The 14,995-nt window shown below is 40.2% G+C and overlaps 1 protein-coding gene across 2 annotated transcripts in view; it reads left to right on the top strand.

Annotated features, from left to right (window-relative positions):
* PHEX (phosphate regulating endopeptidase X-linked) overlaps window positions 1–14,707 on the top strand; it is a 265,370-nt gene extending 250,663 nt beyond the window's left edge. For both annotated transcript variants that reach the window (XM_088451595.1, XM_088451597.1), the window contains 5 exons: window positions 3,640–3,770; window positions 8,733–8,798; window positions 9,833–9,937; window positions 10,733–10,809; window positions 12,066–14,707. In XM_088451595.1, coding sequence (XP_088307721.1) covers window positions 3,640–3,770; window positions 8,733–8,798; window positions 9,833–9,937; window positions 10,733–10,809; window positions 12,066–12,168 — 482 coding nt within the window. In that variant the 3' untranslated portion in view covers window positions 12,169–14,707. The remainder of the gene's footprint in view (window positions 1–3,639; window positions 3,771–8,732; window positions 8,799–9,832; window positions 9,938–10,732; window positions 10,810–12,065) is intronic.
* The last annotated feature ends 288 nt before the right edge of the window (window positions 14,708–14,995 follow it).

Here is a 14,995-nt window from a genome sequence, read left to right as displayed (position 1 = left end):
CACACACATACACACAGAAAAAAAAACACATTGATTAATTGATTGATTAATAAATTTTTTTTGGCACTTGGGAGGGAGAGCACCTGAATGAGGCAGTAGCCTCTTGATAAACGACACAGGCAGCACAGCACCCCTGCGCACCTACGTTGCTGATAAATGTGGCTAACGTGCACACACAAAAAAATAGTTTTTATTTTTTACTGGTGGTGTGGCTAACACACACACACACAAAAAATTGTTTCTTTTTTTTATTTGAACACTGGGGGCGAACCCCTGAAAGAGACAGAAGCTCATTGACAGACAGCAGCACAGCACCCCTGCACACCTACTCTGATGACAGGTGTAGCTAACACGCACACAGAAAAAAAAAATTATTTTTTTTGAACACTGGGGTGAAACCCTGAAAGAGGCAGCAGCCCCTTAACAGACAGCAGCACAGCACCCCTGCACTGATGACAAGTGTGGCTAATACACATTTCACACTGGGGGTGGGTGAAGAGCACCCCTAAAGGACAGAGCACCTCCTGTACAACACAGCACTACAGCCAGCCAGCCCCTATGGACAGGACAGCAGCCAGCCAACAAGCCCCTATGGACAGGACAACAGACAGCCTGCCCCTCTATAGACAACAGCCAGACAGTCCTTATGGACAGGACAGGACAACAGCCAGCCCTTATGGACATGACAGGACAACAGCCAACCCTTATGGACAGGACAACAGCCAGCCCCTATATGGACAACAGTAGCCAGCCCCTATGCAAAGTGTCAGCGTGCAACAGCAACAGCACAGATCCCAGCTCCCTCCCTCTTCACTCTCGACAGCTGCAATGAAAAAATGGCGACAATCACGGGACCATTATATAATCCAAAACCCATGAGAATCCGACAGTGGGATGATGACGTTTTGCCTCGTTTTCAGATCCGAGTCAGGCGGGAAAACCCGAGCCAACTCGGATCTGAGTTTATTTGCTAATCAAAAACAATGATAAAAAATCGGGGTCAAATAAATATTAAATGATATATTACATTTTAATTGATAACTACACTACCGCAAAACTTCAGACACACTGGGCTCGATTCAATTGCCCGCAAATTAAATAGCATCGGGAGGGAGCTCCTGGAGCTATTCAATTCAGGGCGCTGTTAAGGATTTCTTCTCGCACTCCTACAGCGGTGTGAGCAGAAATCAGACAAAAGTACAGGCGCGATGCTGTGTTCTGCCCTTAGCGCCCAGATAACAGCATCGTGCCGGGAAGTTTAGTTGGAGAATGCCCGTTCTCGCGACTAAACACCCTGTGTAAGGCGCGAGGGGCGGGAAAACGGGCATTCCCCGACCTAACTGTGCGCTATTTAATTTGCGGCCAATTGAATCGAGCCCACTGTGTCACTGACTGTCACTAACCTAGGTACAGGAGAATCCAGGAGTCACGCTGTGAGGTGCAGCCTGCAGCAGGAGATGAGAGTCAGAGAAGAGTAGGAAGGGGCGGGGCTACACGGTTCTGACTGTGCCAGTCAGTGAGAGCCTGCAGCCATGGGGCCGGCTGTGCTGTCTAAATGTCCGAGGGCTGCTTAGAGAGGCAGCGCGTGGCCCGACCAGCTGAGCTTACTTACTGTAAAAGCAGCCACCTGCGGCAACCCTACATCAACGCTGCGGCACCCCTGCATCAGTGTCGCGGCACCCCTGGGAGCCACTGTGCACACTTTGGGAACCGCTGTGTCAGTCATAATGATGGAAATTTCTTCGATATCTGTGCCATTTAAGTCATTACCTCAAGTACAAATACTGTATTGTCCTAAATATATTTTAGATTTACCACAAACTCAATTTTTTTTATCCGACTTAGAAAAAGGCCTTTCAACAACTGTAGTGTATTTGTTTTTACATACAACTTCCATACAATGAGTTCTATTTGTGGCTTTTTATCATTAAGGCAGAGTTTCCATAGCCCTTGGATATGACACAGCTTGCTCAGCTTTGGGAATACATTACAGTTGTATGCACAGAGAAGTTATCTGCCTAGACAACAGAAATGTTTTAGTGTAAAACACAGAAGAAAGCCATAAAAAGAAAAAAAATACTGTATATTTAATAAAAATTGCAAATAAATTAAAAATATATTAAAAGTGAAAACACAATCAACACTTGAATACAAAGCCTAGAAAATGATTCTAGCTATGACTGGTAAAGTCTGAGGGCCTGATTAATTACGGATCGCAATATTACGTACGCAGACAGGGCCTGATTCAGAGACGGACACTCTGAAAGAGCGCTCGCTCTGAATCAGGGCGTTTTTTTTTCTTTTTTGTGCGGCCACCTGGCCACTCGCTTAGCTGTGGGTGACCACCCACAGCTATTGCGAGCGGCCAGGATGATGGTCGCAATGGTCAAGACCATCTCGACCATCGGGGCTTGCGATGAGACCCTTGTGGTAGGGTCTCGTAGCCGCAAGCCCCAGAGAGCTTTTGGCTCTAATAGAGGCGGAAGCTCTCCCACTGACATCACTGGTGATGTCAGTGGGGTAGCCCACAAATGGCAGGCGTTCGCTTGGGAACGCCTCCGTTTGTGAAGCCACCCCCCCGCCACGCCTACAAAATGGATAGCCACCCCTTTTGTAGTGAGCCACGGAGCGAGAGAATTTCTCACTCGCTCTGAGGCTTGCACACTCGCAGTGCGGCCGCTGCCCGTGCGCAGAGCCCACCATCGACCCACTTGCGAGCGCTCAAGCGCTTGCGAGCGGGTCTGAATCAGGCCCACAGTTCAACTGCGATAGTATGCTAATCCATTGCGATCGCAATGCAAACTCAGCACAACATAAGGATGCCCACTTTACATTGCACACATCCGTAATGCGAAAACATCGTTACAATCGAGTACCATTACAGCCTCACGCGCACTTGCACAAGCACTGACCTTACAGAAATTTCTGACAACCACGCACGCTATGACACCTCAGGCTGCATAGGGTAACGCCATTGAAATGCACTGGCACGCCTGCTTTCACCCGACCACCCCCTGTTACCACGCACAAACGGCACTTTCTGTGAATCACTCTGCAATGGGTCTGTGTACTCACTGCAATCGCAGTCCAGATCGCAATGTCTAGTTTGCGCACGTGCACTGTGATGCATGCACATGCCCAGTACACAACAATCGGCCGATTGCAGTTGCGATCGGTAGTGAATAAGGCCCTGAGACATCGGTTTGGGATGGTTATTTTTCTATCTGTGTTCAACGATAGCATACAAGTTCACTTTAGACTTTATTCTATGGACACAAATAACAATTATTTCCAAACAAAACTGTATTTTAATAAAAATATTTATATTGTTTCAATGACATAACTGTTCTTAGGCCTGTATATTGTCTACTATCCATAATCTACGTTTCTCACTTTTGCCTACTTAAGGGACATTTAATTAACAAATATGGTGAATTAGATAAACCACAACACATAAAATGGTTAATTATTCCTTAAATTACCCCTACTGTATTTCTTCAATGTTAGCAATGTTGGCATCAGTAAATTGATTGGTAGAATGCAAACAAACGTATTCGTCTGTAATGGCAAACATAGACATGACATACATCTTGACATAAATCTATAGGGTATAAAGTTAGCTTGTATGTTTTCATGTAGGTCGTAAGTATGACAAAGATGGAAATTTACAACCATGGTGGACAACGGAATCAGAGGAAAATTTCAAAGAAAGAACTAAATGTGTTGTGGATCAGTACAACAGTTATTTCTGGAAGCAAGCTGGCCTGCATGTAAGCCTTTGAGAAAACAACAATTATCTCATCAGAATGTAAAGTGCAAGCAACCTGTAAAGCCACCTACTGTAGATGAAATTGTGGTTCATTTTAGTGTATTGAATAAGTGTAAAGTGCATTTTTTCCATGTTAAGGAAATAATTAATACCTTTGTGTTTTAATGAGTCTGCTGCATTTTGTGTAATCGGTCAGGTTTGTACAGACTGGATGTTACCCCAAATAATTATAATCAATGGTTTATTTATAATTAAGCATGTAAAAACATTGGCCCTCATTCAGAGCCGCTCGTTAGCGGCAGTACGCTCGTTCCGAGCGATGTTTGCACATCTGCGCATGCGTACGGTTTTTAGTACGCATGCGCGAACCAGTCAGTGCGGCCAAAAATCGTTTGTACGCTATATAGCGAGTGCCTGCTATTTTGAGTGACAGAATGAGGCGTATGTGGGTGGTAACAGGGGAAGGTGCTTGAAAATGGGGAGTGGAGATCCGAACGCAGGCGTGCTTAAAGGTCAAAACGGGCGTATTATGGGTGTGCATAATTAATACAGCAGCGTCATTGACCACGTCACTGGGTTATTTTATAGCCAGAACTGCTCGCAAATTTGTGGTAGCAAACACCAACCACAAGAATAGCGAGCAGTTCATACGCTGCTCGATGTACTCGATTAATCTAATAAATAGCGGACATGACGTATGGTGCGAGCGGCCAGGGGGCGTTTTTAACAAATAAACGAGCATATGTTTTGCTCGCTCGTTCAGACTTAGAGGTGTGAACAGACTGCAATTTGCGAACGGATCATTTGAATAGCCACCCCTTGTTTTTGAACGAATGACCGCAAATAGCGAACGGCTCTGAATGAGGGCCATAGTTGTCTAAATTATTGTGTGCAACACATGCCACAAAATGATAAATAGTTGGTTAGTTCAGACTGATTTTCAAGAGATAATAAAACGGTAAAGAAAGTGAATATCGTATGACCTTACATAATACTACAGCATCTGAGATTTTGTTCATAACATAATAGATCTGGTTGGCCAATTTCAACCAAATTGATCAGATGTACAGTAGCTTACTACAGGTCAAAATGATAATGCAACCCATTAAAAATCTAATTAGAAACAATGAAATATTGGTTGGAAAGTATGACCAGCTAAATGTATGCCTCCATATATATCTGCAGTTATTGTCATTAAATAATACTGGGAAATAGAATGTGGCCAGCTACTATTAACTAAAAGAACACTAACAATAAAGTTATAGCAAAAGAAATGTACATATACTACAATGTTAAATTTCTAGGAATCAAATCTACTAACCAACAATGTTACAAATACAGTATATACAGTATGCATCATGTAATATCAAAGTCTGAGGTGCAAGTAGATTTACTCCTTACAGTCATTAGACATAGCAATCTATATATTTGTATTATCTGCGGCACTAACTGGAGGGTCAATATTTGGGACATACTGTACATATGTATTAATAGGAGACTTCCGAAGTTTTTTAAAACAAATGAAAAACTAAATTAAGTTACTAAATCAATTTAACAAACTAGTCCCCACCAATGACTGTTTAATCTCCAACTCAATGAATCTCCTAGCCATCACTGAATCCTGGATTTCCCCCCAGACACCTGTTCTCCCACTGTATTCTGCCCTGGTGAACTCACGTTTTCTCATACCCCTTGCCCTGAGGTTGGCATGGTGGTGACATAGGGGTCCTTCTATCCATAGAAAAGGTTTTTTGTAGAGTCCGCACTAGTCAATCAGAACCATTTGTACATAATAATGATATATAAATTATAGGAACCAACATACCAGTCTTAACTAGAACAAATTAAAGTAAGACTTTTACTTGGGTTGGTGGTGCTACCAGATAACATTTGTGAAAGACACAATTTCAGCTATTTATGCAAAGAAGCAGAAGAACAAATATAGTCTTACTGGTGCACTCTTAAGAGTGTTCTTCTGCTTCTTCGCAAAAATAGCTGAAATTTGGTCCTTCTATCCCCCCTGCTGCTCCTTCCAACTCATAGCTCCAGAACCATCCCTTTAATTTTCTTCCTTTGAGGTTTTTGCTACTCATCTCTTTCAACCCGTTCACCTTTGAATAGCTGTCATCTATCACCCCTCTGGTCATCTCCAAATTCCTTAACAATTCTGCTTCCTGGCTACTCCAATTCAGACCTACACTCCCTTCCTTAATCTTAGGTGACTTCCATATCCCTATTGATGCACCCACTGACCCCACTGCCTCTAAACTCCTTACCCCTACATCATCAATTGGTCTCAATGAACGTTCTCACCCTCCCATGTAAGTGGACACTCAATTGATCCTGTTTTCACTCACAGTTGTAATATTTCTGACTTTACTGATTCCGTATTCCCTCTATCTGACCATCATCTTTCTTTTAACTTATTCCTCACTCCCTCTCCACTTTGGCCTTGCAAAACTACTGTACCATCACCAATAAATAAATTGACTCCATGTCATTGTCGTCCCTTCCCTCCCCCATTGTCTCTGTCTCCTGCCCTGACCTAGCTGTTTTACAATGTCTCCCTTACTTTACTTGTGCTCTGGCAATCACTACTCACCTTTGCAGATCCACAACTCAACCTTGGCATTCCAAATGCACCAGATACCTGCAAAAGTGTTTGTGAATCACAGAGCGACAGTGGAGTAAATCATGCTCCAATGCAGAATTACTCCATTTCTAAATGTATGCGCTTACCCTACAGTGCTGCTCTTTCATTCTTTCTAAACAGTCTTATCTCCTCCCAGTCCCCCAACCCTCATCATCTTTTTCGCCACTTTCAACTCCCTACACTGCACCCCCTAGCCTCTTCTCCTCATATTCTGCCCTTGACTTGGAGACTCACTTCACATCTAAAATTGAATCCATATGTCAGGACAGTAAATCCCAACAGACCCTCCTCATCCCAGCCTGCCTCTCCCCATCTTCCACATGAATTTTACCAACTCTGACTTCATTCTGCACAGTATCTGGAGATGTAGTCATGGCCCTTATCAGGTTCTCCCCTTTGATTATATCCCCTCCCACCTCCATCTCTCCCATTGCCTGTTCCTATCTTGCACATTTCTTCTATCTTTCCCTCTCAGCAGGCACTGCCCCCTTTGCATTCAAGCATGCCCTTGTTATTCTGTTGTCTACCAGCGCTACACTGTGTTTTTTTATATTTCTATTTTATTAGTGGGTTGCAGATCCCACTTTGTGTGGCAGCTTAGTAGTACAACTAAATTCTCACACAGACCTTACTGCGCACCTACCCTTTTTAAATGCCCTTGTCTCCCATGCTTAAAAACTCTCCCTTTATCCTGACAATATTTCTAATTATCGCACCATCTCTCTCCTCCCCTTTGCCTCCCAACTCTTTGAGCGGATTGTCTACATCCTCCTTACCACCTTTCTTTCCTGCTTGACCCATTTCATTCTGGCTTTCGTCCTCTCCACTCCACAGCAACTACCCTCACTAATGTCAACAATGACCTCCTTGCTGCCAAATCCAAATGCCACTACTTTATGCTCATTCTCCTTGACCTAAATAAATGCCAAGTCTAATTAGCATAATCATAACTGGTGCCAACATCCATGGCCATATCTGGTACCAAGCATTATGTGCAGAATTACATATGGTGCCCCTCACGTTATGCATGGGCATATCTAGTGCTAAATCTAATATACATAGCTATATATGGTGCCACATCTAAATTTCAGAGCCACATCAGATGCCCAGACTAATATGGAGGACAATATGTCATGCTAAGTCTGAGTTACACAGCCATATCAGTTGCCAGGTCTAATAGACAGTCCTTTCTGGTGCCCATGTCGTAGCCATACCTGATGTGCAATCTATTTACTTAGCATTATCTGGTACCAAATTTAACATTTTATATGGAGCATAATATAATATAGTCCCTGAGTAGGAGGTACACAGTGCCGATGTTTGTGCAGTTGAGTGATGTGATGGCGCCTGCGTTTCATGGGTGTTTCAGGGTGGACACTGGGAGATGACCTAAAGTGCTTGCTAAAAAAATTGGTATGGGCATGTTATGGGAGTGTCATGGGCATGTTTCTGAATGGAGCTTCGTTCACTTTCGCACCACTATAGCCACAGTGGCCATATTTTGAGAAACTTACAAGGCAGACTATACGCCAGACAGGGACTGCTCAGGGAGTCGATGTTGCGACCATTGGTGCGTTGATGGTGGAGAAATCGGATCCACCAGTGCTGTTGAGCATTTCTCACATGTGTAAAGTGGGCGTCGCAGGATTAGCTCAGTCCATCGCACCTTAGCGCACAAGAGGAATGCATATTATTACACTTGTGAATTTGTGAGAAATTGCACCTGCAAATGAATAATAACGCAGATAATATCTTGCAAGTCCTCAGTGCTTTATACATTTCCTTTCATGTTCACCATTCAAATTGGTACATACTAAAGTTTATACAGGTTGAGTCTCCCATATCCAAAATGCTTGGGACCAGGGGTATTTTGGATAACGGAATATTCCGTATTTTGGAATAATTGCATACCATAATGAGATATCTTGGAAATAGGACCCAAATATACACACAGAATGCATTTATGTGTTATATACAACTTATACACACAGTCTGCAGGTAATTTTATACAATATATTCAATAAAAGTACACAAACTTTGTTTGAACCACAAATATATGAAATTCATTTATGTTTCATATACACCTTATACACACAGCCTGAATGTAATTTTATACAATATTCATAATAATTTGTGCCTTAGACAAAGTTTGTGTACATTGAACCATCAAAAAACAAAGGTTTCATTTTCTCAGTCATGCCAAAAAAATTCCGTATTTCGGAATATTCCGTATTTCGGAATATTTGGATATGGGAGACTCAACCTGTACTAACCAATGTATTTTAAATGTATACATTAATTCTATTTTAGGTAAAAGGAACAAAGACTTTGGCAGAAAACATTGCGGATAATGGAGGAATGAGAGAATCCTTTCGGGTATGGGAAATCCACTCTAAAGTGCTACAGTATATTGGCTCAACATTAAACTGAAAGATTTATTTCTGTGTGTCATGTTTACATTTTATATCATGTATACAAAAATAGATAATGAGAAATAAGTCCAGTAACATGTACAGTAGGCTGAAGCACATCACTGGTTCTCCCGCCCCTGTACGTTGACCTTGATATAGAATATTAGTTCAGCTCACCACCCTCTTGTCCATTGCAGTCTTCAGTTGCACATACACAGCCCAATAAACATCATACCATTCACATGCCCATAGCAGTCTAATACCCATCATATACATCAATATGTCCAACTTGTTAAGCCCACCATACCCTGCTAGTATCCATCATATCAATCTCCATTGTGATTTGCGGATATACCCAAATATTTACCTTCTCAGCACACATACTGTATATTCCTCTTTTACGTCTTTCCATTTTTGTGGAGGTTATTGGTGTCTCTACACATTACAGGAACAGGTTATGGTGTCACTAGAAAGGAAGAATCTATGTCAATGAAATGAGAATGCTGCCATCCAATGAAATCACAGCTGGTTTGTACAACAGTAATGAAACATCTTTGATTGCATGTGAAACCATGCAGCTTGGCTAATCAGTGGTAGAATATTTGGAGCTCATAGTTTTAATGAGTCCTTCCAGCACCTTTTTATTGTATTAGCAATTCTGTCCTGGTGGAGACAGTTCCAGACACTACTTACAAAAATGAAGGTGCTGGAAGTGGTTTTGGAATAGGACATTTATTTAATAGCCTTTATTAATGGTGTTGCCCCAATGAACAACCTGCTGACATTAAAACAAGGTAGGAAAGAACATGGCATGAGGCACGAAGAAGGGCTGGGATAGCAACTACCAATTGAATATCTTGCCTTGCCTGACATCTTGGAACAATATGATAATGTATCTGCTCACTTGTCAGTGAGATGTGCCTGAGTGGAGTTGTCACTCATACCTGTACATCATAAATAATTTATATTGATAAATACAGGTTTTCTTCTACTTATCAGGCATACAGAAAATGGATTCAGGATAACAGAGGTGGAAAAGAGGAACTGCTTCTTCCTGGCATAGATCTTGCCAATAACCAACTATTTTTCTTAAGCTATGCCCACGTAAGTACCAGAAAATGTAACCACTCATTACGACATTCAAACATCTACTGAAAGTGCTATGCATTCCATTTTATTTCTCATCTTACTTTTACATTTGAGTGTATTTTATATTTGTTCTGCACTTGACCCAAGTTGAGTTCTTCCTAAATGATGATTATATGCTACCAGAGATCCTGAATTCTATGCTTTTAAGCCCTATAGCAGGGATTCGTCCACTTTGGGGCCTGGGATTGAGGGAGGCATGGTAATAGTCACCTCCCATAACCCAATCACCCCCTTTCCCCTGATGCCCCCCGCTCATCTGTGAAAAATACAGGGGCCTCACTTGAGTAGTGCAAGTGCAGTTGGAGGGCCTGGAAGTTAGGCACTGGGCTACGTGCACTATTTTTTGGCACCATAGCATTCTACCCCTGGGCCTAGGAAAGTGCCTACAACATTGCTTAATATGTTATTAATCCACATTTTTGTCAATCAATTGTTTTGCTATCAACTATATTCTAATCTGCTACAATAACTGCTGCATTCATGTTCATGTAAGATGTTTGAACTAATTTCAAGATGTTTTATGTCTTTTCAAAATGAAACTATGGGTGAATCCCAATGAACTTGCTAGTCATCTGGATGTTTGCCATGGAATTTTCACTTTTCAGCCCAGATTATAGACCTCCCACTCTAAAAATGAAATAGTTAAGAACAAGAACATGTAATATCCCATTATGTATCCACACTAAAGAGTAATAAATATTTTTACAAAAATATTAATTTTATAATAAGCATTATTTATTTATTTTTTAGGTGAGGTGCAACACCTTTCGTCCTGAAGCTGCAAGAGAGTCCATCATAAATGGAGTACATACCCCACCAATGTTCCGGTAAGAGATGTACTGTACTCACATCCACAAATATGTGTATAATATTTACTTTTGTTAAATTATCTTTGGTAAGTGCTTGAACAATTTTGACGACATTATAGATATCATCTGTACAAATATATTCTTTATATTTTCAGACATCCGCAACAATTTTTTTAGTTGCACAAATTGTCATTGTAGATTTTAAAATTATTTTCAATACTTTTATTTATTTTTCTTTGAATTATCAAAAATGTATTAATAATAATTGCTCAGAAACCCTATACTGTACATTACTTTAGCATTGCTAGTATTAGGCTAAAATGAAGCTCACCTCAATGGAAAATTAACAGTATAGAAGCATCTCCTTACCAAAGCCACAGCAAGATAACCTCCTAGCGGGTATAGCAAATAAAACACAGAGAATAAAAAGTACAAAGAATAAAAAAGGCATTGAATAAAGCACAGAGAATAAAATTAATGGAACATTGTATTTGTTGTATGTATTATAATATATAGCTAAACTTTTTTAATTTCACTAAGTTTTCTTCCTTTTAATATGAGTAGCATTTGCAAACGTTTTATCAATGATTCCATCTTCTTGCAACTCTCAGCATGGCTGCATGGCAGACAAACCACATACAAATCCTGTGTAAAGGTGTTTTATTACTCATGGTGCAATAGTTTAAAGTGACATTTTTAAAAGTATTAATCTGCAACAATTCCAAGTTTGTTTCATGTTGTTTATGATAATTTAATTTGGTATTGAGCAGAGACTGTCACATCTGGCTTGGATATCACGTCATGGGGCGAACAGTTTGAGGTGTTAATCCCAACTTTTTTGGGATTTGTGTATCTTTCCTTAAGGCGTCTATCCCAAATGTCTTTTCAATTACCTGTTACTTAAATAATGTATATCTCATTACTGTGTTCCTTCACAATATGTTATAATAGAAATACTGTGGAACAAATTAGAATATTATTAGGGAGAAAAAGTGAGTGCATGTGCATCAAAATAATCACAGATGTAACCTATTATATAAATATAATGGTCTTTGCTTGCTAAATTTTCTGTCTGTGCTTTTAGACAGACAATGAAAATATAAAAATCACCAGCTTAGTGCTGGTTTTAATCTTAAAGGTTTAACACATTTGAATATTGTAATGTTTGCGCGTTATAGGAAAAATAAAACAATGTACTATGCAAATGTGAGTAATTTAGGAAATATGCAGAGACAAAAAAATTTAATTATGCAAAAATATTTTTTTTTCTCCAGGGTAATTGGTGCAATGAGCAATTTTGAAGAATTTCGTAAAGCTTTCAATTGTCCAGAAAACACATTAATGAATCGTGGAAATAATTCATGTCGAGTTTGGTAGAAGTAAAGACACATTTTATATAATAGAAGGACTGTTGTTTGAACTGCTTTATAAACTGTTTTATATAATTTCATATTTTGAAACCAAAGAGGAATATCCTGTTGAATTTCTTACTGCTATCTTGAATTGTGATTAAGTGTAATGCTGCTTTAGGAATGACCATGTATACACAGATATAGAAACATACACTATCAGTCTTGAATACTAATCAGTTTTGAATAAATGTATTTTTAATTTTGACAAATTAGAATTTAGAACAAGATTAGTACAGAAGAAACTTTGCCTATACAAACATTCACATAGAGAACAAACATGTATGCTGTCCTTGAATATGGTGGCAAGTTAGTGAACTGCATTTAAAAGGACAAAACAAACAGTTAACCAACTAACTTTAGCAGGGATCAGACATAAGCAACTATTATAAGGTTAGCTTGCATATGTACATATACTGTAAGTCTTCATATAATAACTGACTTTAACAAAATACGGGAAAGTTCGAAAAAATATTTATTGATGGCTCAAAAAAATATAGTCGTTGCTTGCAAAATAGAAATTGAATCTGCATTAAATTTTTAGTCAATTTATTAAAAAGTTGAACAATATGTGTAAAAAATGCACAGACATGCATTCTATTAAAATGCATGTACTGTACTAAGGAGATTGGTTTTAGAATGTGCTTAGTAAGAAATAATGCTGTAAAGCAAAAAATAAGCTCTCTCATAATTTTATAAAGAGCTGCAATGCACACACAGTTAGGTCAGGCAATTACATTATAAGAATGATGCATATATGGTAGCACACAGAGAAGGCTATACACATTACATTAAATACACAAACATGACAATCTTTACAGTATATGTAACTGCTTTGCTCCCATTACTTGTAACACAAAAATGTTTAGTGTAATTTCTAATGATTTTTTAAAAGTAGATTTGTGTAGTAATCAGCTGAGGGGAATAGAATTCCAGGGCAGAAACTAACATAAACTGACAGGTAGGTCAGAATCCCGATGCCACCATCCCGACAAGGTTAGGATACCAACACCTGTCGGTCAGTATCCTAACCCTCCCCCACTCCCTACTCCTAACCCTCCCTCCCTGCTACCTAACTCTAACCCTCCCCTTAGTGCCTAACCATAACTCCTAACCCTCCCCCTAACCCCAGTACTTACCATTTGGATGCAGACGGTCAGCATGCCTGTGCCAGGATTCTGACAAGTGTCAGGTTTCCATGCTAGATCCACCTTGCAGGTGTGACTGGCCCCAGTAGGGTGATTTTAGGATAACCCTTGTTTTGAAGGGTACGACCTGAACAAATAACTGCAGCAGGATGGCCAATAAACTGCTATTCTTTCCCATTTGGAGCATTCCATCTACCAACAAAGCCAGCAGCTAATGAAGGGAGGTTGAGAATTTCCAGGAAACAAGAAGGCCTCTGAATCGGAGATTACAGCATATAAAGCATTCACCACAGATTAACTGTACCCCCATTACATTACATAGGATAGCTTTACATTGCATAGGATACATCAGACCATTCCCATATTTTATAACAACCCCTATTAATTCCTATATATGCCCCAGTCTTGGGGTTTAAACTTTGCTAAACCAGCCTTCTGTTACTCATCTAATTGGGTTGTAGAAGAGAAGTGTACATTGAATAGCCTGGAGACTACAAAGTCATGTGTTCAAATCCTTCCAGAACTGTAAAATCTGTGTCCTTTGCTTCAGACATTTACATCCTTACATATTACATCCCTTCACTTGTATATCTCAAACATGTTTGTTCATATTGTAACACTTCTGTCTACTAAATTTCAAAACATAACATATATATATTTTCATTGTGCTATTAAGACTTTTTATTTCACTGAGTTCCAGTTTAATCCTATTCCTGATCTAACAGTGGCTGGCATTTTAGCTGCAATAAGATACATAGCCTGATTCAGAGATGAACGCAGTTGCGGCTGAGTCTTTATGCTAATGCCGCAGCCAATGGTTTTCCTACTGAGATGCCCACCAGCTAACGAGCTAATCCGTTGCTATGTGTATTAGGATGCACTATCTGTCGCACCAACGAAGATCGCACCAGCTCTATGGAGGCACGGATTCTCTGCCTGAACATGGTAGGCTGTGTCAGTGCAACTACTTCTTTAGACGCAGATGTTGACCGCGACATGGCCGCATCTGGCTAGCCACCCCCCCCTGTTACCTCCCAGGAATGCCCAACAAAATGCATGCAATTTCGGTCTGCATATTAGAGCGGTAACTATCAGGATGCATGCGCAGTTTGACTCAGACGGATGCGCATCCTGAAAACATCGGCTGCTTGCCTGCGGGATGCACACATTTGGTATTTCTATTCTTGGGAGAAGTAGGTAACTAATTTGGGCGTAACTTTTATAGATTGTACCAATTTGGTTAAAGGGTTGATAGAAACAGGTTTTAACCTGCAGAATGCAGCTAAAATATAAATATATATGTACTGCTGTATGCTATCGAAATAAAGTCCTATTTGTTCTGATAAAAAAAACTATTTACTAGAGTACACACTGCAGTTAAAAATTACTTATCAGTTTAACTGACTAGTTACACAACTAACATGCTGTGGAAGTGAAATAACCCCCCCCCAACAAAACAAAAAATCCCTTCCTCAACCACGAAAGGCCAAGCAGCACATCTGTGTTATGACACAGGGCCTGATTCAGCAAGGAACGCTGTGCTAATCCACATGCAATTGGGCGATTGTTGCCTACTGCACACTCACGAACCAGCCACTGCGATCGGGACTGCTATCGCAGTGACTACTCAGACCCATCGCAGAGGGA

Source organism: Taudactylus pleione, unplaced genomic scaffold, assembly GCF_031769625.1.
Source record: "Taudactylus pleione unplaced genomic scaffold, aTauple2 ptg000026l, whole genome shotgun sequence".
In the NCBI taxonomy this organism is placed as follows: Eukaryota; Metazoa; Chordata; class Amphibia; order Anura; family Myobatrachidae; genus Taudactylus; species Taudactylus pleione.
Note: the sequence above shows the minus strand (reverse complement) of the source record. Positions and strands in the feature narration are given on the sequence as shown.